The sequence below is a fragment of the Dendropsophus ebraccatus genome, chromosome 3, assembly GCF_027789765.1.
Source record: "Dendropsophus ebraccatus isolate aDenEbr1 chromosome 3, aDenEbr1.pat, whole genome shotgun sequence".
Lineage (NCBI taxonomy): Eukaryota > Metazoa > Chordata > Amphibia > Anura > Hylidae > Dendropsophus > Dendropsophus ebraccatus.
Window position 1 is genome coordinate 141,515,653 of NC_091456.1, and position 24,676 is coordinate 141,540,328.

At 41.7% G+C, this 24,676-nt stretch overlaps 1 protein-coding gene across 3 annotated transcripts in view; it reads right to left on the reverse strand.

Annotated features, from left to right (window-relative positions):
* Positions 1 to 24,676, reverse strand: part of ARHGEF28 (Rho guanine nucleotide exchange factor 28) — a 159,870-nt gene that overhangs the window by 38,879 nt on the left and 96,315 nt on the right. For all 3 annotated transcript variants that reach the window (XM_069962804.1, XM_069962803.1, XM_069962806.1), the window contains 5 exons: positions 7,873 to 8,003; positions 7,291 to 7,547; positions 3,708 to 3,900; positions 3,433 to 3,544; positions 486 to 525 (listed from right to left, as the gene is read on the reverse strand). In XM_069962804.1, the coding sequence (XP_069818905.1) occupies positions 486 to 525; positions 3,433 to 3,544; positions 3,708 to 3,900; positions 7,291 to 7,547; positions 7,873 to 8,003 (733 nt within the window). The remainder of the gene's footprint in view (positions 1 to 485; positions 526 to 3,432; positions 3,545 to 3,707; positions 3,901 to 7,290; positions 7,548 to 7,872; positions 8,004 to 24,676) is intronic.

Below are 24,676 nucleotides of genomic sequence, written 5' to 3' on the forward strand. Positions count from 1 at the left end.
TTACTGTTGGAGTTTACTGTGCACAAGGTACCAGTCACCCAAAAGTGTTGGAAAACATATTTGGCATCATTGCATGTGCAAATTGAACTATTAAGTTATCACAATCTTGCACAGTAAACAGAGTAAGCACAATAAAAACGCCCAAATTTGCTGATTTTGGTCACATCCCATTCCACAAGAAAAGTTTTTTAAAAATTATATACTTGAGAAAGATACTGTGAGGGGATTAAAACATTGTATCATGTTTGCTGAAATGGAATCAACTGCACTTTATGACCACACAGCCTTTTTGGAGTGCTGCCACACTTTCTTTATTGCTGTATGTGACGGAGGAGCAGAGTCAACTAGCAGCACCCATACAACTATTGCAATGCAGCTCTTGAAAATAGTTTTATATATATTTCCACAATATTAGAGTTTCTAAGGTTATAGCACGGAAACAACATTCTATTATCAGCAATATACACAGCTCTGATATACTGTACCTTTTTTCTCTTGACTGGTCAGGAAGGCTGTATGCCCGTTCTACCAAGATAAAAAAGGAAAATGGGTAAGATACCAATGTGGTAGCTACTTGTGGAATACAATTCATCCTCCACCACCACAATGGATCAAGATAAAAATGTTAATATTCAGAAAAAAAGGTCCATGCCGAAGTGGACACATGCTAAAACTTGCATCCATAGGTCAATAAGGTGAAAACAGATGTCAATGTGCTCATCTGTGTCACAATATTAAGATATAAGGAACATCTGCCTAGGCAGTCCCGGACTAACAACTGCAAATAAATGGGTGTGATATAAAACATTGATCAGACTGCATTATACCGCATACCTGGCATTATAGCCATAAACCAGCCAAGAAGAAGACCAACACCAGTTAGTGATACAGATTCTAGGAACAGGGCTACACATCTAACACTGTTGCAGCTACACATTTCCAAGTCTGGTTTCATGTGCCCATACATCACGGGTCAAGTCAATCTTTCATTGGAAACAATGGATAAAAAAAAAAAAAAAAAAATACCTAAAATTTACTATACATGGATGTTATAAGAAGCTGCAATGTGTTTAGTAAAAGTATTATAATGTAGACCGGCCCTATAAGAGCACATGAAAGTTATGACCACCACCTGTTAGACCACCACACCACTGCTGTACTTACTACCCGGGTGAAGCAGAGATACTGATTTAGACAATGAAAGTGACTGAAGAAGTGAACGACCACTGACGCTGAACACACCATCTATAAGCAGGGACAGATTTTAATGCAGATGTGTTTGAGGTCTTGCTTAGTTCTACCCAATTATGAAAGCTACCAGCAGTAAATAGTGGAAGAGTTATTACTAGGTTAGAAATACCAAATTCTCTATTTAAAAAAAAAAAAAAAAAAAAGTATAACAATAATCACTTTGTTCTTTAGTCTGAACAGAGTCTTAAGTTAAAGAAAAGTGCACCGCAAACTGTAGGGACAACAGAGGAATGGGTTAACATTAAAATATCCGACTGTAAAGTGTCATTTGTGAAAAGTTTGATCAGGGTGGTGTCGGAGTGTTCTGAACACCACGATCACTACAACTGGGAGAAGCGCACGGCTGTGCACTTCACCCGGCAGCTTGTGACTATCAGACTCATTACATAAAACAAGAATCAGAGCAGCAAGAAGGTGAAGCGCACATCCGTTCAAAAGTTTTTTGTTTTTTTTTATAAATTGTTTATTTTTCAAATATAACAATCAAACCGTCTGCAAGATCAACATGAATGAGACAGAGCCAATAATCGTACATGGTCACAAACTGCATGAACAAAGAGATAAATCCCACTCACATCATTATGTAGATTATAACTCAGCAATCAGGAAGTAAAACAAAGGACCATGAGGCCATATCTCATAGCCAGAGAATATGTGCGGCTCTCGTAAGCCCGGTGGGTAAAGAAAGGGCAGACTCAATGGGGGGGGGGGGGGGGGGGTAAAACCCCCGCTCAACCAAGAGAAGAAACACTATAAACTCACACAAAGATTAAACACACTCAAGACAAGGGGAAGACATATACTGGACAGACACATAGGGGGTGAAGTAAGTGCTACTCAACTAGGGCGGACAGGTGATTTCGTAATAGGCGTCCCAGGGTTCCCAAAAATTTGTCTACTCTATTCTCCTGCATTGCTGTGGTATGTTCCAGTCTCCTGATATCCTGAATGCGATTAAGAAGCTCCACCGCTGACAAGGCTTTGCCTCCAGTATTTGGCCAAGAGACATTTTGCAGCCGTTAGGATATACAGGAATAGTCTAGATGAATGTTTGGTCATCGTTTTGGGGGGAACATTGAGTAAGTATGTAAGGGGGGTAAGAGGTATCACCTGACCCAACACTGCCACCACTAGGCCCTGTATCCCTCCCCAGTATGGTTGCAGTGATTGGCAGTCCCAGAAAATGTGTGGTAAGGTACCTCTTGCTGCAAGGCATCTCCAGCATGTATCCGGGGTCTCTGGGTATATGCGATGTAGCATTTTTTTTTAAAGTGACAGTAACAGTTTAAAGATAAACTACTAGGAGGTTATATGAATCTAACCTGCTAATAGCTCGCTAGTGGGCACAGGGTGCTGAGGGTGAAGGCATGTCTGTTACCTGTGTCCTCTGTACTTTTCACGTTAGCTGTGAAATCATCTGCCTGTTAAGCTGTTAGGAGCACTGAGGGTGGTGCTATAGCCCCCGCAGGCCCACCCCTTCTAAGGATTATTAATAGAGGGGACCGGCCAAATCGGTGCTCGGTGGCAGTAGCTCCGCCCCCTAGTGCGCCTAACTGTTTACCGGGCAGAGGATTTCAGAATAAGCAGCCTGGAAAAAGCACAGAGTAAGAATGTTAGAGATATACTTATACCCTCAGCTCCCCATGTCCACTAAGGTTAGATTTGTCTAATCTGCTGATATTTCGCCCTCAAAAGTTGAATATTTTAATACATCAATGCTTTAAGATTAAAACTTGAACTATGTTATATAATTGCAGTTGTATAAATGCATGTAGGTTCTGCTCAAAGATATTTCACCTAACACTGCTATTTACATGGTCTACTTGCCTGCTAATACTTGGGAGTCCAAAGCAGCACAAAAACAAAAATATTGATTTAGTTTACATTTGAAACCACTTCCAATATATGACATTGTATCCTATACCATGTTTTCCTATACTTCACATCCAGGACACATCCAGCTCTGCAAATGTGGCCTTACTAGTCAATAAATCTGCCACTGTGAAACAATGTCCAAGATGTGCATGGGTGCTGCCTAAAATATTAGGATAATCTATTACAGTAAAATGTGAACATTGACCCAGCATAGGACATTACAGCTGAGAGGTTGCACAAATGCATTACTGGAACCCTAGACCAGTGAGTAAAATTGCCTAGGCACCTTCTATCAGCAACACTCACCATCCCCAGGTTCTCCAACAGAGAGGTCACGCGTCAGTCGTGGCTTTCCAAGAAAATTTTTGGGAGAGGAATAAGAGTAAGAGCGGAATCTAAGACCGCAGGAGTAAGGATCCTGGAAAATAAATATTTAGTGCTGTAAGTAACAAATAGAGTACTCTGGAACAGTAGCTGAATATGGGGGTGCATTTTATTTCTTGCATTAACAACCTACACCTAAAAATAAATAAATAAATAAATAAATAAACCAAAATACAATGAATGGTGAATCACTTTACCTTACTTTGGAGAAGGGGTAATGTCCCAGCCTGTCTGTTCTGAAAATCCCGCTCAGCGCTTGTTTCAGATGAGTCCAGCTCATCGGCGCTGTTTCCAAGAAAACCAGAAGAATCTTCTTTAGCTGGAGACTCAGAATATCTGCTATATGTCCCTTCACCTTCACTGTCAGCATCAAGGCCATCTAAGCTGGAACTGAAGGAAGATGCTGCTTTAGGTGAATTTTAGATAAGCAAATGCACTTTTTTCCTATCTGTGTACTGCTCATCAGCCTGCAGCGCTTTGAAGTCTGTTCTGCTCCTTCCCGGGTGCTGTGAAAAGGTGGATCCAGTCCTAGGAAACTTCTCACAGTTTCCCAGGACAGGATGCATCTTTTCCCAGCACCCGAGGAAGAGCAGCAGGTAGCAAAGCAGACTTCAAAGCGCTGCAGACTGATGAGCAGAATGCAGATAGGAACGAAGTGCTTCCCTCCATTCCTACTGTAAATTTGGTCATCTCTAATCACTATCCCTTTTAGGAATGCTTCCCTAGGGGTTTAGAACACTGATGGGCTATGCAAAGAATAAGCCATCAATGTCTGATTGCTAGGAGGCCTACAACAGCCACCCCACCAAACAGCTGGCCCCCAAACAAGGCAGATCATGCCGGAAGCCTCGTGAAGTCTACCGATTAGTGGTACTTGTCCTTTGGATATCCCATCATGCCATGCCATGTTATAAAACCCACACAATCCTTTGAACAACATTTTAAATGGTCTTTACTGAAAATTTCCTATTATTTTGCTACTTGGGGATAGAAAAATATTTCATACAGACATTCTAAATTCTCAGAGATAACAGCAAGGAGCACATAAAAGGCAGTCTGTGGGAGGAAAAACACACTCCGTGACAGAAGGGCCCCAGTGACATCACTGTACACTGCACAGGTTACTGTCAGTGACTGTCTGCAGTGTCCCCTGCATAGTGTATGGTGATATCACCACAGGCAACTCCAGAACAGCAACTGCACTGAGAGCAACTGGATGGGAAGGAGGGTGGCAAGAAATCAGCCAAAATGACAGCTGCAATGTCATAGGTTGCTATTAGTAACTAATCGCCCTAATAGTGTTCAAAGGGTAAAAAACGACCAGAATAAGCGTAAAAGGAAACCAATCACCATGGAAATTCTACATAAGCCATCAGCAGACTGAGCTGAGCGGATTGAGATTTCAAGTTCAACGTATCAATCTGCTTAGTTCTTACTGCTCTGTAACATGATGGTGATCGATTAGATAGCATTGTCTTAGAGACAGATTCCTTTTAAAATCTACAAGAAATGGGAAAACAACCCAGAGTATAAGGACATTCCCTTTAAGGAGGCTGTGAAAGCAGTTTATAGTAGAAAAGCAACTTAAGTGTCATTTCTGTCACCATGGAGGTATAAGTCATTGACAGGTCTGAGTCACAATAATGAATGACTTGCAAGAAAGCATGTCTGATAATCCACACCCTACAAGTGGCTTTCTAAATGTTTATAGTCAAAACGACGAGTAACAAGAGCAGGTAAATCCAGCTTAATCCTTCATTCTGCACCTGCAGGGCGGACTCTCTGTGCTACAGAGATGCACACAGTGTGAATGACTTTGATCACTATTACTAGAATTTACCTTCTCAAAGCAGGACACCACCAATATTCCACTATAAGGGGACATTAAACCAGACAAATCTTATAGGAAATGCCAAACACAGTAATGTCATTAAATAATTCATCAATCCTGAGATCATCAGACCGAGCCAACGCTTAATGTCACCAACCCAACCCCTTCTCAGAGCGGAAACAGGTCAAGCCAGTACTCTATACAAGTCTTAACGGGAAAGGCTGGTAACTTCTCAAAAGGTCATATACAGTATGTATACTAAAGAATCAATTTGTTAAGAATAGGTCTAAGGCCACCACCGTTTTTCACAACTTGTCTAATTTTTGGTCAATAAGCTTGTTTACCATGTTATCTGTGCCAGAAAGGAACACCCCACATTCATTTTAATAACCCAGACATATTTAGGTAGTGACTACTGTATGTTCGGGTCATTTTTGGAAAGTATATATAGTTTTGTTTCAAAATGAAAAGCTTAGATCTCTGCACTTTTCAGTCCGAGTAAAAAATCTTATATGCTTGTAAAATACTGTGAACCTAAATCAGTAGTGGACAAACTGCTGACACTGATAGATAGTTGTTAGGACAATGTGATACCTTTAATATATCAGTCTGTACCTCCAGAACATAGAAAAATGCTTTAAATATCTGATGCAAAGTGTCAAAGAGGTGTCCACAGGCTCCTGAAGTGGAGAGGACTGCAACACCTCCTCTCTCCCCCTCCAATCCATATTCCTGCTTGACTGAATCACCAAAAGATGAGCCCAGGTTCCAAAGGTCACACATACACACAATTGGTATACACAGTGCAGGAATGAGATTTGAAAATGGGCCCAAAAATGAAAGCTGGTCGGCAATAAAGCAAGGATGGGAGGGGGAGCAAGGAGGCATTACAGCCCTCTGCACTTTAGGAGGTTGGAAAAGCCCCTTTGACACTTTACACTAGAGAATAAGCTTGTTTTTATGTTATGGAAGCACAGACTATTATATGAAAGATACCATATATATGTTTCCTTGCCTTAAAGGAGAAGTCTGGCAAAAATTTTTATTGAAGTATTGTATTGCCCCCCCAAAAGTTATACAAATCCCCAATTTACACTTGTTACGGGAAATGCACATAAAGTGCTTTTTCTCCCTGCACTTACTATTGCATCAAGGCTTCACTTCCTCATGTCACGACCCGACTCCCAGAGCTGTGCGGGCTGCAGCTGCTGGAGAGGATGATTGCAGGGGGACACTGAGGGACACAGGGCACTGGAAGGACAGTGAGCATCCTCCTGCCATCATCCTCTCCAGCAGCCACAGACGGCACAGCTCTGGAAGTCGGGTCGTGACATCACCATTTTATCCAGGAAGTGAAGCCTTGATACAGTAGTAATTGCAGGGAAAAAAGCACTTATGTGCGCTTCCCATAATAAGTATGCATTAGTGATTTGTATATTTTTGGGGGGGCAAAACAATACTTCAATACAAATTTTCATCGGACTTCTTCTTTAATAATGGATAAAGGCAACTTTTTTAACTATTTCAAACAAGAAGGCCTCCTAACAAGTACAGATTGTCTAACACTAAACAGCTAGATTCTCTTTACTGCTGTAGATGCATTTTCTTTATAGGAGCTCCTCAGATTTTACTCACTGTTGAGTAAGCCATAAATTATTCACTGTTATAAAGCTACCCGATGCTAAGTTTCCGCTCACTCCCTTAATAAAATGTGTATTGTAACATTGGTATATTCATTCATTGACCTAAGATGCTTTATCATAAGCCCAGGGTGATTACCATCTGTAATTCATGGCGGGTGTAAATCCATCAGTGATCACCATCATCATGATTAGAATTCCCAGCAGAATAAAAAGCAGCTTTGCAGAACATTACATTGGCTTCACATCATTATTTTCTCATCTTATTATTATAAATCTACTGAGATATATGGTATTCAAGATTCTTACCTTCTCTTATTTACATTTGAGTAAGAATCCCTCTCGGTGCCATACCCCAGCGTCCGGCACAGACGATTTGGCCCTCCAAGTAAGGAGTGTCTTGATGGGAAGCTGTAGTCTGCACTCACCATCTCTGGGGACGCACATGCTGAGAGACTGGGTTCCTTTAGAGAGCTCTCCGATGTTGGGGTAGAGTCAGACTGGTCATTATATGAAACATCTGAGCCAGCATTCAAGTGAAGGAAACTGGCATCTGAATCATTGACCTAAAACGATGTAAGATATCCATTCAGACATTCAGCAATTTCAGTCAATCACACATAGTGGTGGAGGCACATAACTTGGCCAGAACAACAGAATTTACACAAGGAATGATCTGACCATTAAAACCAATCCCCCATTCCCCGAAATCTCCTGGGCCTCCCATGGAGCATGTGCATTGCTGCTCCATTCATGGTCCATGAAAGCTGCAAAAAAAAAGCAGTGTTTTCCAGCAGTTCGAATTTCACCCCCCACCACAACATATACTTATCTCCTATCTTGTAGATAGATAAGCGTTAATGGCTAGAAATTCCCTTTAATATTACTTACTTCATTTACCACCATGGAGTTGACATACACCTCATCATTCCCATTAAGCATGGCAGAAAGTCTGGTCGCAGCAAGCATGGTGGGTGGGTATCTTATTTTCTTGAGGACATCTACTGACGAATGTCTTTTCTCTGGGGAAAAAAAAGAGAACCCATATAAAATTTTAATTTAAAGAGAAAAATGATGTAAAACAATAAAAGTAACTTTGTACCAAAAGCACTTAGCCCTTTCATCTGTAAGTTGCCTTCTAAACTGTTCCCATTAAAGAGTTTTCCAAAAGGTTTCTATGCCATAAGATCAGTTATTAACGTACATTAAGTATGTACCATGAGCAGGGTCTGAAAACACAAATTAAAATGTTGTCCTAGGATTACATTAATAATACTAGGGCCAGAAGAGTGTCACTTGACCATGCTTCAGGTGTATATTTTCTACTTCTGTCATGTCCTGTGCTCTGAACAATCCTTCCTCCTTACAGTACTGGAGGTCACACACTACATGGAAACTGTAATTCCACCCACAACAAGCCCTGTTGGCATCAAAACAACAGTGCTGCACAGAGAACAACAAAGAACAATTATTTCTGAGCTACGGTTGCACCATCTAGTGATCATTCAGGCAGCTACTTTAGTGAATTCCTTATAAGTTTCGGAATTCTTTTAACATGAACTCAAGGGATCATACTTATAAGCCACCAGTGAAAACTATGCACATAAGATGTTCACACAGACCTGGTAATTGGTGCATGTGCTACTGAGGAAGAGGCCCTGGTTTTGCCTTGAAACGCGTTTAGCAAATCCACACATCGCTACAGTCAACTCATTGCATTGAGAATTGATATTGCAAGGTTGACAAACACTAACTACGAGAACGGCATGAATGATTGACAGGCCGATTCCCACGCAATAACGAACCTGGTAGCGCTACTCTGCATATCCCAGTGCAATCCATAGTGGCCAGCAGGAGTGAAGACGCTGCACGCCAAACCGGCAGCCACACAACTGAAGCCGATACGGACCTACTCTGATTCATCTACGGCAGCGGCCATCACTGCAGAGCGGAGGATCCTCCGGCGCACCACAAGCTACATACGACCCATGATACGGCTGATACAACAGCGATCTGGTGAGAGGCGTACTACGCCAACTCTTTTTTGCAAATTTGCACTTTTTAAGGAGCTATCGATACCTCCAAATCTTATCAGTGATATACCATTCCAAACAGATACTGTGGAACAACACTAATGCACTGTGTGAATGCACGTTTAATGTTTGGGTTCAATTCAGGTGTACACGAAGCGGTTTTAACATCGGATGAACTTTTTAAACTTTATGCTCTTAACCATATGCTTTTGCAGCTCGATCAAATTGATAATTACATTGTTTATTGTTTTTGAGACATATTACTTATATTACTTCTATATATATATTGTTATGGTGTCAATTAAAATTATATTCATTTAAGCAAGTACTCTAGAGGATTAGTTACCTTTTTTCCTTTCTATCAATTTTTAATCCTTTGGTACAGGATTTACTATTGACCTCGAGTCCATTGCAATTTAGAGAGCTCCACCATTCTCCATTTTTATTCTAATTGGTGCACGTGTTCAAGTCCTTAAAAGTTCCTTTGTTATTGAAGCTGTAGTCACCATCTACCTCATGCAGCTAACTCAAAAAAAGTTTTCTCCAAAACTTTCCCAAAAATTTACCAGGACAACAATGCTATATGCGCAAGATTGTATAATACAGCACATAGTTGCAATTATGAAAGATTCTAATCATTGTTATATTTTTTCTTTTTATAACTAAAGGCTGCCACACCTGTTTCAGTGTTCACCCAACACTAAACAGAAACTCCACCACGATTGTACTCAAACCACTATGACAAAAACTCCAACCGTGCCTAGATAGGCCATCAATATCCATTTAATGTGGTCCAAAAGCCGGCACCTCTGAGTCAGAAGCAGACTGCTCCATACATTGTGTAGTGGCTAAGTTGGGTTACTGCAGCTCAGCCATGGCCTAAGCCGTTGTTCAATAGTTGCCCTACAGTATTACACAACACATAACAGATTCTGTCTCCATTCTTCTGTACATACAGGTGATGTGCCTCTGAAAAACAGCTTATCACGAGAACTGAGTGTTAGAACCCCACCAATCAGATATTGATCATAGGTAGAGATGAGCGAGCACGCTCTTTGAGTATAACATTCACTCAAACATCGAGCTACTCGAAAGTACTCAGTACTGCATGCTGCTCGGGGGCTTATGTACAAAAAACTTGTTTAAAGACTGCTGAGCATAATGTATTTCCATAGCCTTAATAAAGTGTCACGATCAGATCTGCTAATCCAGAAGATGGAGATTATAATGCCAAGGCACCTGATTAAATACTTGAGTCTCCCATTTGGGAGTCTTTCGCTGAACTGATGAATACATGATACTCTCTAAAGATGGGTCATCAGAGAGACAAAAAAGTCCCAGAGAACCCCTTTAACCTTTGCAATGAAGCAATATTCCATCTGTCACATCTAACATACAGTATACAGACAGGAAAGCAGACCACAGTGGTAGCCACAAAGTGAGTAACCAGAGAAGAGTGAATTGCACAGGATTGAGAACAAAGTCCTGGCACAGGTTTGGGATGAGCGGCTCGGCAGTAGAAGCTTTAGACTAACTAGATATTTCCAGCCAGCAACAAGATACGACAAGCTGTGCATTTTTACAGAGATTACTGCATTTCTCCACTGACAAGAGGCAGCGGTCCAAGCCACAATTCATCCGCAGCTAGCATTAATCCCATACATGCACTGAGGTTGTCATCTCGGAGGGATTGAATTTACCTCTCAAACAAAAGGATACATAGAAAGGAGGTAAATAATGAAATGTGATAATTATATGCTACAAATGGTAAGAATGGGGTTCAGCCAATCCTGCCCAGGTCTTTGGAGACAATGTTCAATTATATGTTCTGTTTTACAAATTCTAAAAGGGGTTTCTACATGAAACACAGGGATATCACTGCACAATGACATCTCTAATTCCTGCTTTTTCAGCCACTAGGGTGAGAAAAACCACAAACATTATAAAAGACCAAAGCCCTTTAGCTTTTTTAGCTTGTCAGGTATATCAGTCTTTGTTCCTTAACTTTGATAGATTTTTTACAAACATCACATTATTTATAAACAGATGTTTGTATGACTTTTTTTTCTCCAAAGAGTCTATACACAGGAAGTCCTGTGTATCCCAGGCCATCTGAGCACTCACAGAGACTGACACATTGAGCCTTGACTCTCTGTACTGTCTGGAATTCCTGTGTTTAGACTCTTTTTCAACCAGCACAAGACTAATAAGATGCCTTCAGCAGAATGGACCTTGAATTCAAACAAATACAGCTTTGCAAGTATAGCTTTAACCCCTTAAGGACAGAGCCTGAAATGGCCTTAATGACAGACAAATTTTATGAATATGACCAGTGTCACTTTAGTCATTAATACCTTCGGGATGCTTTTACCTATCCGGCTGATTCTGAGATTGTTTTCTCGTGACATATTGTACTTTACATTTCTGGTAAATTGGAGTCGATACTCATAACAAATCTTTATGAAAAAAAACCAAATAATGTGAAAAAATGTGAAAAAATGCATTTTTCCAACTTTGAAACTTTTTTGCGTATACAGAAAGTGGTTATACCACATAAATTATATATTAAATAGCATTAGCAACATGTCTACTTTATGTTGGCGGCATTTATTAAACTATCTTTCATTTTTTTTAGACGATAGGAAGCTTAAAACATTAGCAGCAAATTTCCAAATTTTCAGTAAAATTTCAAAATCAGATATTTTTAGGGACCTGTTCAGGTTTAAAGTGTATTTGAGGGGCCTGTATGTTAGAAAGCCCCACAAAGCACCCCATTTCAGAAACTGCACCCCCCAAACTCTGCAAAAGCACATCCAGAAAGTGTTTTAACCCTTTAGGGGAGTCACAGAAATAAAAGCGAAGTGTGTAAGGAATTTGAAAATTTTAATTTTCTGTGCAGAGATTTTATTGTAATCCAATATTTTTCATAATTATAAACCTATTACCAGAGAAATGCACCCCAATAATTATTGCCCCGTTTCTGCAGTTTATAGAAATACCCCATATGTGACCCTATTGCGCTATTTGACGCAACCACAAGCCTCAGATATAAGGGAGCGCCTAGTGAATTTCAACGCCTCCGTTATATTTGGTCATTTTTGACTGTACCACTTCAGGTTGGCAGAGGCTCTGGGGTGTCAAAACCTAAAAAACACCCCTAAAGGGACACCATTTAGAAAACTACACCCCTCAAGGAATGTAACAAGGGGTGCGGTGAGCATCTGGACCCCACAGGTGCTTCACAGATTTTCCGAACAATATGGCGTGAAAAAAGAAAAATTTATTTTTTACACTAAAACGTTGTTCTAGCCTTCAATTTTTCATTTTCTTAAAGGGATAAGAGGCAAAAAAAGACAAAAAATGTGTAGCGCAGTTTCTCCCGAGTACAGAAATACCCCACATGTGGCGATAAAGTGCCAAGGGGGCGCAGGACGAGCCTCCAAAGGGAAGGAGCGCCAATTGGCTTTTGGAAGCTGAATTTCACTGAAAAGGATTTCAAGGGCCATGTCGCATTTACAGAGCCCTCGTGCTGCCAAGACACTGGAAACCCCCCACAAGTGATTCCATTCTGGAAACTATACCCCTCAAGGAATCTAACAAGGGGTGCAGTGAGCATATGGACCCCACTGGTGACGGGCACAAATGTGGAACAATGTGACGTGAAAGGGAAAAATTTCATTTTTTCACTTTCATGGCACAAATGTGCCCGTCATCAAGGGGTTCATATCCTCACTGCACCCCTTGTTAGATTCCTTGAGGGGTGCAGTTTCCAGAATGGGGTCACTTGTGGGGGGTTTCCACTGTCCTGGCAGCACGAGGGCTCTGTAAATGCGACATGGCGTTCATCATCCATTCTAGCCAAATCCAACCTCCAAAATCCAAATGGCGCTCCTTCCCTTCGGAGGCTTGCCCTGCGCCCACATGACGCTTTATGTCTACATGTGGGGTATTTACGGACTCGGGGGAAATTGCTCTACATATATTGTGTGTTTTTTTTCTCTTTTAACCCCTTGTGAAAATGATAAATTCAAGGCTAAACCAACATTATAGTGTAAAAAATGTAATATTTCATTTTCACGCCACATTGTTCCACATTTGTGCCCGTCACCAGTGGGGTCCATATGCTCACTACACCCCTTGTTACATTCCTTGAGGGGTGTAGTTTCCATAATGGGGTCACTTGTGGGGGGTTTCAACTGTCTTGGCAACACAGAGGCCTTTTGAATGCAACATGGCCCCTCAAAATCCATTCCATCCAAATCCAGCCTTCAAAAACGAAATGGTGCTCCTTCCCTTCGGAGGCTTGCCCTGCGCCCACATGGCGCTTTATGTCCACATGTGGGGTATTTACGGACTCGGGGGAAATTGCGCTACACATTTTGTTTTTTTTCTCCTCTTTTAACCCCTTGTGAAAATGATATATTCAAGGCTAAACCAACATTATAGTGTAAAAAATGTAATATTTCATTTTCACGCCACATTGTTCCACATTTGTGTCCGTCACCAGTGGGGTCCATATGCTCACTACACCCCTTGTTACATTCCTTGAGGGGTGCAGTTTCCATAATGGGGTCACTTGTGGGGGGTTTCAACTGTCTTGGCAACACAGGGGCCTTTTGAATGCAACATGGCCCCTCGAAATCCATTCCATCCAAATCCAGCCTTCAAAAACCAAATGGCGCTTCTTCCCTTCGGAGGCTTACCCTGCACCCGCATGGCGCTTTATGTCCACATGTGGGGTATTTCCGTACTCAGGGGAAATTGCTCTACACATTAAATGTTTTTTTTTATCTTTTAAAATGAAAAAACATGACAAGATTAATAATTTAGAGTAAAAATTTTACAAAAATTACACTAAATGTTGGTCTAGCCTTGATTTTTTTCCATTTCCACAAGGGGTTAAAAAAGAAAATGAACACAAAACGTGTAGGGTAGTGTCCCCTGAGTACGAAAATACCCCACATGTGGGCATAATGTGCCATATGGGCACAGGGCAAGTCACCAAAGGGACAGAGCGCCATTTAGAGGCTGGAATGGAGGATGGAGGCCATGTCGCAATTACAAAGCTCCTGTGCTGCCAGGACAGTAGAAACCCCCGACAAGTGACCCTATTCTGGAAACTACACCCCATAAGGAATCTAACAAGGGGTGCAGTGAGCATATGGACCCCACTGGTGACGGGCACTTACGTAGAACATGTGCCGAGAAAATAAAAAATACAATTTTTTTCATTTTCACGTCCCAAATGTGGCCGTCACCAGGGGGCCATATCCCCGCTGCCCCCCTTCTTAGATTCCTTATGGGGTGTAGTTTCCAGAATGGGGTCACTTGTGGGGGGTTTCTACTGTCCTGGCCGCACAGAGGCTTTGTAATTGCATCATGGCATCCTCTAATGGGAATGGCGGCCATACCTATTTAGCTGGGGAAAAGGGACAATTTTAATTTATTTGGGGGTATTAGGCCAATTATTAGTTTATAAGGTTGAAAATGACAGGTGTCCATCAAACTCAACCTGTGTTGATCCAGAGGAAGGCAAAAACCCCTCGTGAGGCAGACGACAGTAGCCTCATCACAGGGGAAAAATTCCTTCCTGACTCCATAATGGCGATCAGAATAATCCCCGGACCAACGTGACCCCTGAAATAGGAATAAGGGACAGAATTTAGATAATGTAGAACCCCAGTGACGTGTGGTGCGCCTTGAAGCGATCCAGTATGCAGAGGCCGGGGGGATCAGGACAGGTGTCACACGGGAAAATGGTGTCCTTCCTGATCCCCCTGTTACCCCACACTCTGCACTTCTTCTGGGGTCTCCCTTTCTCCAGTGTGGGGGACGTCACCTGGAAAATGTTGTCCTGGTGCGATACGGGGTCCTTCATATCCAGAAGCGCTGGGTCCGCTCCATGGCTGCTAAATATTAGGGCGCTATTACTACTTCTGATATGTTCGGATCGTGCCGCAAGCTACAGTAGCTCGGGCAGCGAGGGACCGGAAGAGGGGGTGCTGGTATAAAAGTTATCCCCGTACAGGTGGTGACCTTTATCCAGCAGTGGGAAGATCAGTTCCCGGACGATCTCCCCACTAACTCCAAGGATGGGGGGGAAGGGGGCATCTGGGGACTGGATTCGGGTGTCCCTTCCTACATACACTCTAAGGGTACGTGCACACTGCGGAATCGCGACAGATAACCCTTCGTGCATTCCACAGCTGGCACCCACCGGCGGACTGATGCAGGCGCACGTCTCCACACGTGTCATAGACTCCATTCTATGCACGGGCGGATTCCGCTCTCCGTCCAACGTGTTCATTCTTTGGATGGACGACGGATTCCGCCCGTGCATAGAATGGAGTCTATGACACGGGTGGAGACATGCGCCCGCATCAGTCCGCCGGTGGGTGCCAGCTGCGGAATGCACGAAGGGTTATCCTTCGCCATTCCGCAGTGTGCACGTACCCGAAATCTGTAAGTGTACCCTGAGGTACTGTCACAGAGTGTGTAGAATTTCACACCATGCCGTCATCTCTTATTGGGACGGTACTGGCGGAAAAGACGTGTCTGGGGGGCAGTGTACGCTATGCTACCCCCAGACACGTCACTGGATGATGAGGATGAATGGAGGAAAGAAGGATCCCTCCCATTCATCCTCACTGGCTGTTTCGGTGTCTGAGGCAATAATAACGTATCCCTCTGACGCCGAAAACACCCTGGGGGCCATCTTTATACGGGGACTAGTATATGGGGTATGTAGTGGTGTAGTGTCAAACTTTATTCAATGTAGTGTGGTGTAATGTAGTGTTTTTTACGTGTTTTTTTACAGTAAGTATAAAAAAAAAAACCTACGCCAACAAAGGAGTTGCTGATAAATGCCGCAATGTGCGGCACTTATAAGCAGACCGTGGCAGTAGAATATAGAAAAAAAACACCCTACGCCAAAAAGGAGGAGTTGCTGATTAGCAGCGCACTTTCGTGCGATGCTGATCAACACTCAGCGGCGATAGGGTGCGGAAAATAGAAAAAAAAAAATTTGGGAAAAAAATTATAATTTTTTTTTATATTCTGAATATCCCTGTAGCTGCTGATAAGTGTATTACACATATCAGCCGCTAGGGGGCAGCAGAGCGCAAAATCCGGAAAATGACGAGGCTGGAGCCGAAAATAGCCGAAAGAAGACGACGAGGACCGCCGGAAAGACCCGAAGACCGAACGGAATGACGGAGGACGCCGCGAACCCGGAAGACGCCGATCAGGAGCCCGGGACAGGTGAGTAATGTACAAATACCTGCTCTGGACCCCTCGGCTACCTAGTTGAGGGGTCCAGGGCAGGTATTTACTATTTTGTGGGACTCTGATCGCCGTGCCACCGGCCCGATCGCCGTGAACGGCCGGCCGGCCGTTCACGGCGATCGGGCCGGTGGCACGGCGATCAACATTACTTTTTACAGTAATGGCGGTCGGTGCCGTCCTCGGACAGCACCGACCGCCATTTTTTTCCGGGTCATCGGGTCACCGATGACCCGGAAAGGTTCCGATCGCCGCTATTGGCTGATCTGAATTGATCAGCCTATAGCAGCGATCGTAAGCACGGGGGGTGTTAACCACCCCCCGTGCCGAGAAGCTATGATGGCCTGCTTTATAGCAGGCCATCTTCCCCGACCGCTGTGTGTGAACACGCAGCGATCGGGGAAACATCGGGCGTAAATTTACGCCCTGATGCGCTAAGTACCATGGCGCCAGGGCGTAAGTTTACGCCCGATGTCGTTAAGGGGTTAAAGCATGATAACAAAAAAAAATAAATAAATCGAATAAAAAATTTTTTTTTTTATTATATATATATATATATATATTTTTTATCACTGAAGAATAGGAAGCTATAAAATATACCTTTTATTTCATTCCATTAAAAATGTGCCAAGAAAAAATGTATATTCAAAAAGAAAAAACAAAACACACAAAAAGATCCTCAAGATGAGGCAAAACAAAACAAAACAAAAAAACAGAAGTTCATATGTGCTTTTAACTCTTCACGGCCAACTTCATGCTGCCACTCATTGCATAGTAGTTATTGCACTTTTTTTTATATATTTATATTAATTGCACACAACCATATACTTTTGTATTGCAGCTATTTAGTAATTATTATTTATTGCAGTAGTAGTTATTGCACTTTTTCCTTTTTCCATTGCACATAACCACTTTATTTGATTCCTATAGCTTAATCAATGCGATGCATAATTCATCTTTTTATATTTTTATGTAGTCTTGCATGATCAGGTTCTTTTCAAAAAAATGCCAAACAATTCACAAAAATATTTCACAAAAATAATGAATAAAAAAGACTTCCCTTTTTTCTTTTTTGGTTTTCTAATCATTGGAGTCCATTCAGATTGTGCTATCAGTAGCCCTACGCGTTTCCTTAGCGATAAATCCTCAGGGGCTTGTTGCGCTTACTTCTTGATGGAGATACTTGCATGTGAACAGCTCTGATGTTGGCCGCACACTAACTCCTGTCTTCGAGCCTCCTTCTTATACCGTCCATGATCCAACCCTCCTTTTGATGGACGCAGTCGTGAACCAATCAGGGGTCACTATTGCTCTTGCAATGTGGACACACCTGGGAGTTGGACTTTGTCACGTCCGGGGTCCCGATCATGTGACTATCACGTGTTCCTTTGTCATGTGATTTCTCCTTTGGAACGCATAATGCGTTCCAAGTTCCGCTTCCGACTTCCGTGTCTTTTTTGGAGTTTATAAAATGGCTAGTAAAAAGAGGTAAGGTGTTACCGATGTTTAACTTAATTAGAGATAAGGTATTTTATATGGTTAGAGGTGGAACGTTAGACCTTATCACACTACAGCAATCCATTATTTAAGTATGTATGTAAATCGGGACGCTTTCATTAGATCTCACTTAAAACACATATATGATATAAAGTCATTTAAGCCTTCTGGTTTGACTGTGTTCAGTCTAAAAGTCCATTGAGCTTCTTTTTGCAACAACAGTCTATTAAAGTTTCCTAAGCGTCTCGTTCGCTCAATTACTTCCAGTACCTGACACTTCAGGCCATCCACTTGTCCACCATGTTCTTCTGTGAAGTGTAGTGCAACTGGCGTATCCCTTTTATTTTTTATATCACCAATATGCTCACTGAGCCTTTTTCTTAGGGATCTGAATGTCTTTCCAACGTACCCCTTTGGACAAGGACATGTGAGTAAATAAACCACTCCTTCAGTGGAGCAATTAGCGAAATTCCGCATTGTATATGTTTCTCCCGTAGAAATACTCGAAAAGATTTTACTCTGATTGATAAATTTGCACATAGTGCAGTGACCGCACTTAAAGGTTCCTTTTACTTTCTCTTCCTTTCTTCTCTTTTCTTCTTCATTTTCTTCTGCAGGTAGGTAACTATGGACCAGTCTGTCCCTTATATTCCTCCCTCTCCTGTATGTTATCAGAGGGTATTCCGGAATGAGGTGAGAAATTATCCTGTCAGTTTTCAATAGTGGCCAATATCTACCCAAAATCTGTCTGACTTGAGCCGATTTTTCATCATATGTTCCCACACGAAGGAGGAAAGCAAGCTGTCCAATTCTATCTAAGTTCAAGAGGCACACAATACATGGCCCATAATGAGTTTGTCTGTGAACTATTGGACTTTATACTTACCAGCAACTATTTCCTCTTCGGGGGCGACCTTTTCCACCAGCAGCGGGGTACAGCTATGGGGAGCCCTTGTGCCCCCACATATGCTAACCTGTACCTCGGCTGCTGGGAGGATCGGGTCGTATTCGGAGAGGGAATGCTGGAATGGTCATGTCACATAGGCCTCTGGCTAAGATTTATAGATGACGTCCTTATAATTTGGACGTCTACAGTGGAGAAATTTACCCAATTCGTGGAACTACTAAATGTTAACCAACTAGGACTTAGGTTCACCCAGACCATCAGTGCAAAAGAGGTGATTTTCTTGGACTTAAGGATATGGATCGGTGAAGGAGGAGATCTCCTAAGCACAGTCTACAGAAAGGAAACGGCCACGAACTCCATACTCCAGTGGGACAGCTGCCACCCCAAATCTTTGAAGACTGGTATACCGGTGGGGCAGTACTTGCGCGTAAGGCGCAACTGCTCCACGGTGGCTGAGTTCAAGATAAAAGCAGGGGAGCTGAAAAATAGATTGCTTAGGAGGGGGTACCCAAAGAAAGTGCTACGGATAGCATATTGGAAGGCACTGACAAAGGATAGAAACGAGCTGCTATCATCTACAAGGATGGAAGAAAGCAATCAGGAGGCAGCTATAAGAATTGTGGGAACATATGATGAAAAATCGGCTCAAGTCAGACAGATTTTGGGTAGATATTGGCCACTATTGAAAACTGACAGGATAATTTCTCACCTCATTCCGGAATACCCTCTGATAACATACAGGAGAGGGAGGAATATAAGGGACAGACTGGTCCATAGTTACCTACCTGCAGAAGAAAATGAAGAAGAAAAGAGAAGAAAGGAAGAGAAAGTAAAAGGAACCTTTAAGTGCGGTCACTGCACTATGTGCAAATTTATCAATCAGAGTAAAATCTTTTCGAGTATTTCTACGGGAGAAACATATACAATGCGGAATTTCGCTAATTGCTCCACTGAAGGAGTGGTTTATTTACTCACATGTCCTTGTCCAAAGGGGTACGTTGGAAAGACATTCAGATCCCTAAGAAAAAGGCTCAGTGAGCATATTGGTGATATAAAAAATAAAAGGGATACGCCAGTTGCACTACACTTCACAGAAGAACATGGTGGACAAGTGGATGGCCTGAAGTGTCAGGTACTGGAAGTAATTGAGCGAACGAGACGCTTAGGAAACTTTAATAGACTGTTGTTGCAAAAAGAAGCTCAATGGACTTTTAGACTGAACACAGTCAAACCAGAAGGCTTAAATGACTTTATATCATATATGTGTTTTAAGTGAGATCTAATGAAAGCGTCCCGATTTACATACATACTTAAATAATGGATTGCTGTAGTGTGATAAGGTCTAACGTTCCACCTCTAACCATATAAAATACCTTATCTCTAATTAAGTTAAACATCGGTAACACCTTACCTCTTTTTACTAGCCATTTTATAAACTCCAAAAAAGACACGGAAGTCGGAAGCGGAACTTGGAACGCATTATGCGTTCCAAAGGAGAAATCACATGATAAAGGAACACGTGATAGTCACATGATCGGGACCCCGGACGTGACAAAGTCCAACTCCCAGGTGTGTCCACATTGCAAGAGCAATAGTGACCCCTGATTGGTTCACGACTGCGTCCATCAAAAGGAGGGTTGGATCATGGACGGTATAAGAAGGAGGCTCGAAGACAGGAGTTAGTGTGCGGCCAACATCAGAGCTGTTCACATGCAAGTATCTCCATCAAGAAGTAAGCGCAACAAGCCCCTGAGGATTTATCGCTAAGGAAACGCGTAGGGCTACTGATAGCACAATCTGAATGGACTCCAATGATTAGAAAACCAAAAAAGAAAAAAGGGAAGTCTTTTTTATTCATTATTTTTGTGAAATATTTTTGTGAATTGTTTGGCATTTTTTTGAAAAGAACCTGATCATGCAAGACTACATAAAAATATAAAAAGATGAATTATGCATCGCATTGATTAAGCTATAGGAATCAAATAAAGTGGTTATGTGCAATGGAAAAAGGAAAAAGTGCAATAACTACTACTGCAATAAATAATAATTACTAAATAGCTGCAATACAAAAGTATATGGTTGTGTGCAATTAATATAAATATATAAAAAAAAGTGCAATAACTACTATGCAATGAGTGGCAGCATGAAGTTGGCCGTGAAGAGTTAAAAGCACATATGAACTTCTGTTTTTTTGTTTTGTTTTGTTTTGCCTCATCTTGAGGATCTTTTTGTGTGTTTTGTTTTTTCTTTTTGAATATACATTTTTTCTTGGCACATTTTTAATGGAATGAAATAAAAGGTATATTTTATAGCTTCCTATTCTTCAGTGATAAAAAGTAATTATACAAAGGAAGTGACTAAGTGGGAATTGGACTACCTCAGTATACACATATATATATATATATATATATATACATATACACATATACACACACTATATATATATATATATATATATATATATATATATATATATATATATATACATATACACACACTATATATTATACATATATATACACACACACACACATTATAATATATATATATATATATATATATATATATACACACACACATACTATTATATATATACACATTATATATATATATACACACATATGTTTAAAATAATTCTGAAATCTTGCAGTTTACATACTGACCACTTAAAATGAACTGAGATTTCCTAATCTGTCTGTGACAATGAGATTCTGGAAAGATCTGTACAGCATTACAGACAATAGATGACACTCACAGCTCAGCCACTCACAGCTCAGCCTCCCTCTCCCTGTAGAATGACCTTTGCATGGGACACAAAGCATGCTCACAAATGTGTCCCATACAAAAAATAGGGTCTGAAGATGTTCTGTGTGTCAATACCCATGAGGCTTGCTGTAAAGCATGTCACTAAGTGCTGATAAAACAGCTCAGGCAAGGTGTTATCCCCCATAAGAGTACAAACAAAATGCAAATCAGAAAAAAAGAAACAGAATAGAAAAAGAGAATATGTTTCAGCATATGGATCTACTCAATAAAAGCAAATATCTAGGCGATACACTTCCTTAAAGAAAAAGTTCTGTGAAAGTTAAAAAGCAAAAAGAGCAGAATGGAATTGGGGTGCAGGAACATAAAAAAAAGTTTACTTGCCTATCCTCGTGCCCCGTAGTGCCACTTCCAGGTCTAGATGACAACCACCTGCAGGTCTTGAAGCTACAACGCCATGTACCCGGCTGAGCAATTGCCCGCTCAGCCAATTAATGACTGCTAATGACTGCCAGCCATGAAGTTGCAGCTGAAGAGCCCCATACATGACATACAAGGTCTCCAGACGATGGCAGCCAGCGTCCCTCACCAGGATCTGGTAGCGGCGCTACAGCGGCATGGGGACTGGCAAGTATACCATGTTTATTATGTTCCCGCACCCCCCCCCCCCCCCCCTTCCATTCCGCTTCTCCTTTAAAGCACATTACTGGGCTAAAGCACAAACAAAGCTGCTGTAGAGTCTTTTTTCTTTTTTTTTTTTCAAAAAGAAAGGAGAGGTTTCATTACAGTCCCCAATTGCCATTAACCCCTTAAGGACAGAGCCTGAAATGGCCTTAATGACAGAGACAAATTTTATGAATATGACCAGTGTCACTTTATTCATTAATAACTTCGGGATGCTTTTACCTATCCGGCTGATTCTGAGATTGTTTTCTCGTGATATATTGTACTTTACATTTCTGGTAAATTGGAGTCGATACTCATAACGAATCTTTATGAAAAAAACCCAAATAATGTGAAAAAATGTGAAAAAATGCATTTTTCCAACTTTGAAACTTTTTTGCGTATACAGAAAGTGGTTATACCACATAAATTATATATTAAATAGCATTAGCAACATGTCTACTTTATGTTGGCGGCATTTATTAAACGATCTTTCATTTTTTTTAGACAATAGGAAGCTTAAAACATTAGCAGCAAATTTCCAAATTTTCAGTAAAATTTCAAAATCAGATATTTTTAGGGACCTGTTCAGGTTTAAAGTGTATTTGAGGGGCCTGTATGTTAGAAAGCCCCACAAAGCACCCCATTTCAGAAACTGCACCCCCCACACTCTGCAAAAGCACATCCAGAAAGTGTTTTAACCCTTTAGGGGAGTCACAGAAATAAAAGCTAAGTGTGTAAGAAATTTGAAAATTTAAATTTTCTGTGCAGAGATTTTATTGTAATCCAATATTTTTCATAATTATAAACCTATTACCAGAGAAATGCACCCCAATAATTATTGCTCCGTTTCTGCAGTTTATAGAAATACCCCATATGTGGCCCTATTGCGCTATTTGACGCAACCACAAGCCTCAGATACAAAGGAGCGCCTAGTGAATTTCAACGCCTCCAATATATTTGGTCATTTCTGACTGTACCACTTCAGGTTGGCAGAGGCTCTGGGGTGCCAAAACCTAAAAAACACCCCTAAAGGGACACCATTTAGAAAACTACACCCCTCAAGGAATGTAACAAGGGGTGCGGTGAGCATTTGGACCCCACAGGTGCTTCACAGATTTTCCGAACAATATGGCGTGAAAAAAGAAAAATTTATTTTTTACACTAAAACGTTGTTCTAGCCTTCAATTTTTCATTTTCTTAAAGGGATAAGAGGGAAAAAAAAAGACACAAAATGTGTAGCGCAGTTTCTCCCAAGTACGGAAATACCCCACATGTGGCGATAAAGTGCCAAGGGGGCGCAGGACGAGCCTCCAAAGGGAAGGAGCGCCAATTGGCTTTTGGAAGCTGAATTTCACTGGAAAGGATTTCAAGGGCCATGTCGCATTTACAGAGCCCTCGTGCTGCCAAGACACTGGAAACCCCCCAAAGTGACCCCATTCTGGAAACTAAACCCCTCAAGGAATCTAACAAGGGGTGCAGTGAGCATATGGACCCCACTGGTGATGGGCACAAATGTGGAACAATGTGACGTAAGAGTAAAAAATTTCATTTTTTCACTTTCATGGCACAAATGTGCCCGTCATCAAGGGGTCCATATCCTCACTGCACCCCTTGTTAGATTCCTTGAGGGATGCAGTTTCCAGAATGGGGTCACTTGTGGGGGGTTTCCAGTGTTTTGGCAGCACGAGGGCTCTGTAAATGCGACATGGCGTTCATCATCCATTCTAGCCAAATCCAACCTCCAAAATCCAAATGGCGCTCCTTCCCTTCGGAGGCTTGCCCTGCGCCCACATGGCGCTTTATGTCCACATGTGGGGTATTTACGGACTCGGGGGAAATTGCTCTACACATATTGTGTGTTTTTTTCTCTTTTAACCCCTTGTGAAAATGATAAATTCAAGGCTAAACCAACATTATAGTGTAAAAAATGTAATATTTCATTTTCACGCCACATTGTTCCACATTTGTGCCCGTCACCAGTGGGGTCCATATGCTCACTACACCCCTTGTTACATTCCTCGAGGGGTGTAGTTTCCATAATGGGGTCACTTGTGGGGGGTTTCAACTGTCTTGGCAACACAGAGGCCTTTTGAATGCAACATGGCCCCTCGAAATCCATTCCATCCAAATCCAGCCTTCAAAAACTAAATGGCGCTCCTTCCCTTCGGAGGCTTACCCTGCAGCCGCATGGCGCTTTATGTCCACATGTGGGGTATTTCCGTACTCAGCGGAAATTGCTCTACACATTTATTGTTTTTTTTTATCTTTTAGCCCCTTGTGAAAATGAAAAAATCATGACAAGATTAATGATTTAGAGTAAAAATTTTACAAAAATTACACTAAATGTTGGTCTAGCCTTGATTTTTTCCATTTCCACAAGGGGTTAAAAAAGAAAATGAACACAAAACGTGTAGGGTAGTTTCCCCTGAGTACGAAAATACCCCATATGTGGGCATATTGTGCCATATGGGCACAGGGCAAGCCACCAAAGGGACAGAGCGCCATTTAGAGGCTGGAATGGAGGATGGAGGCCATGTCGCAATTACAA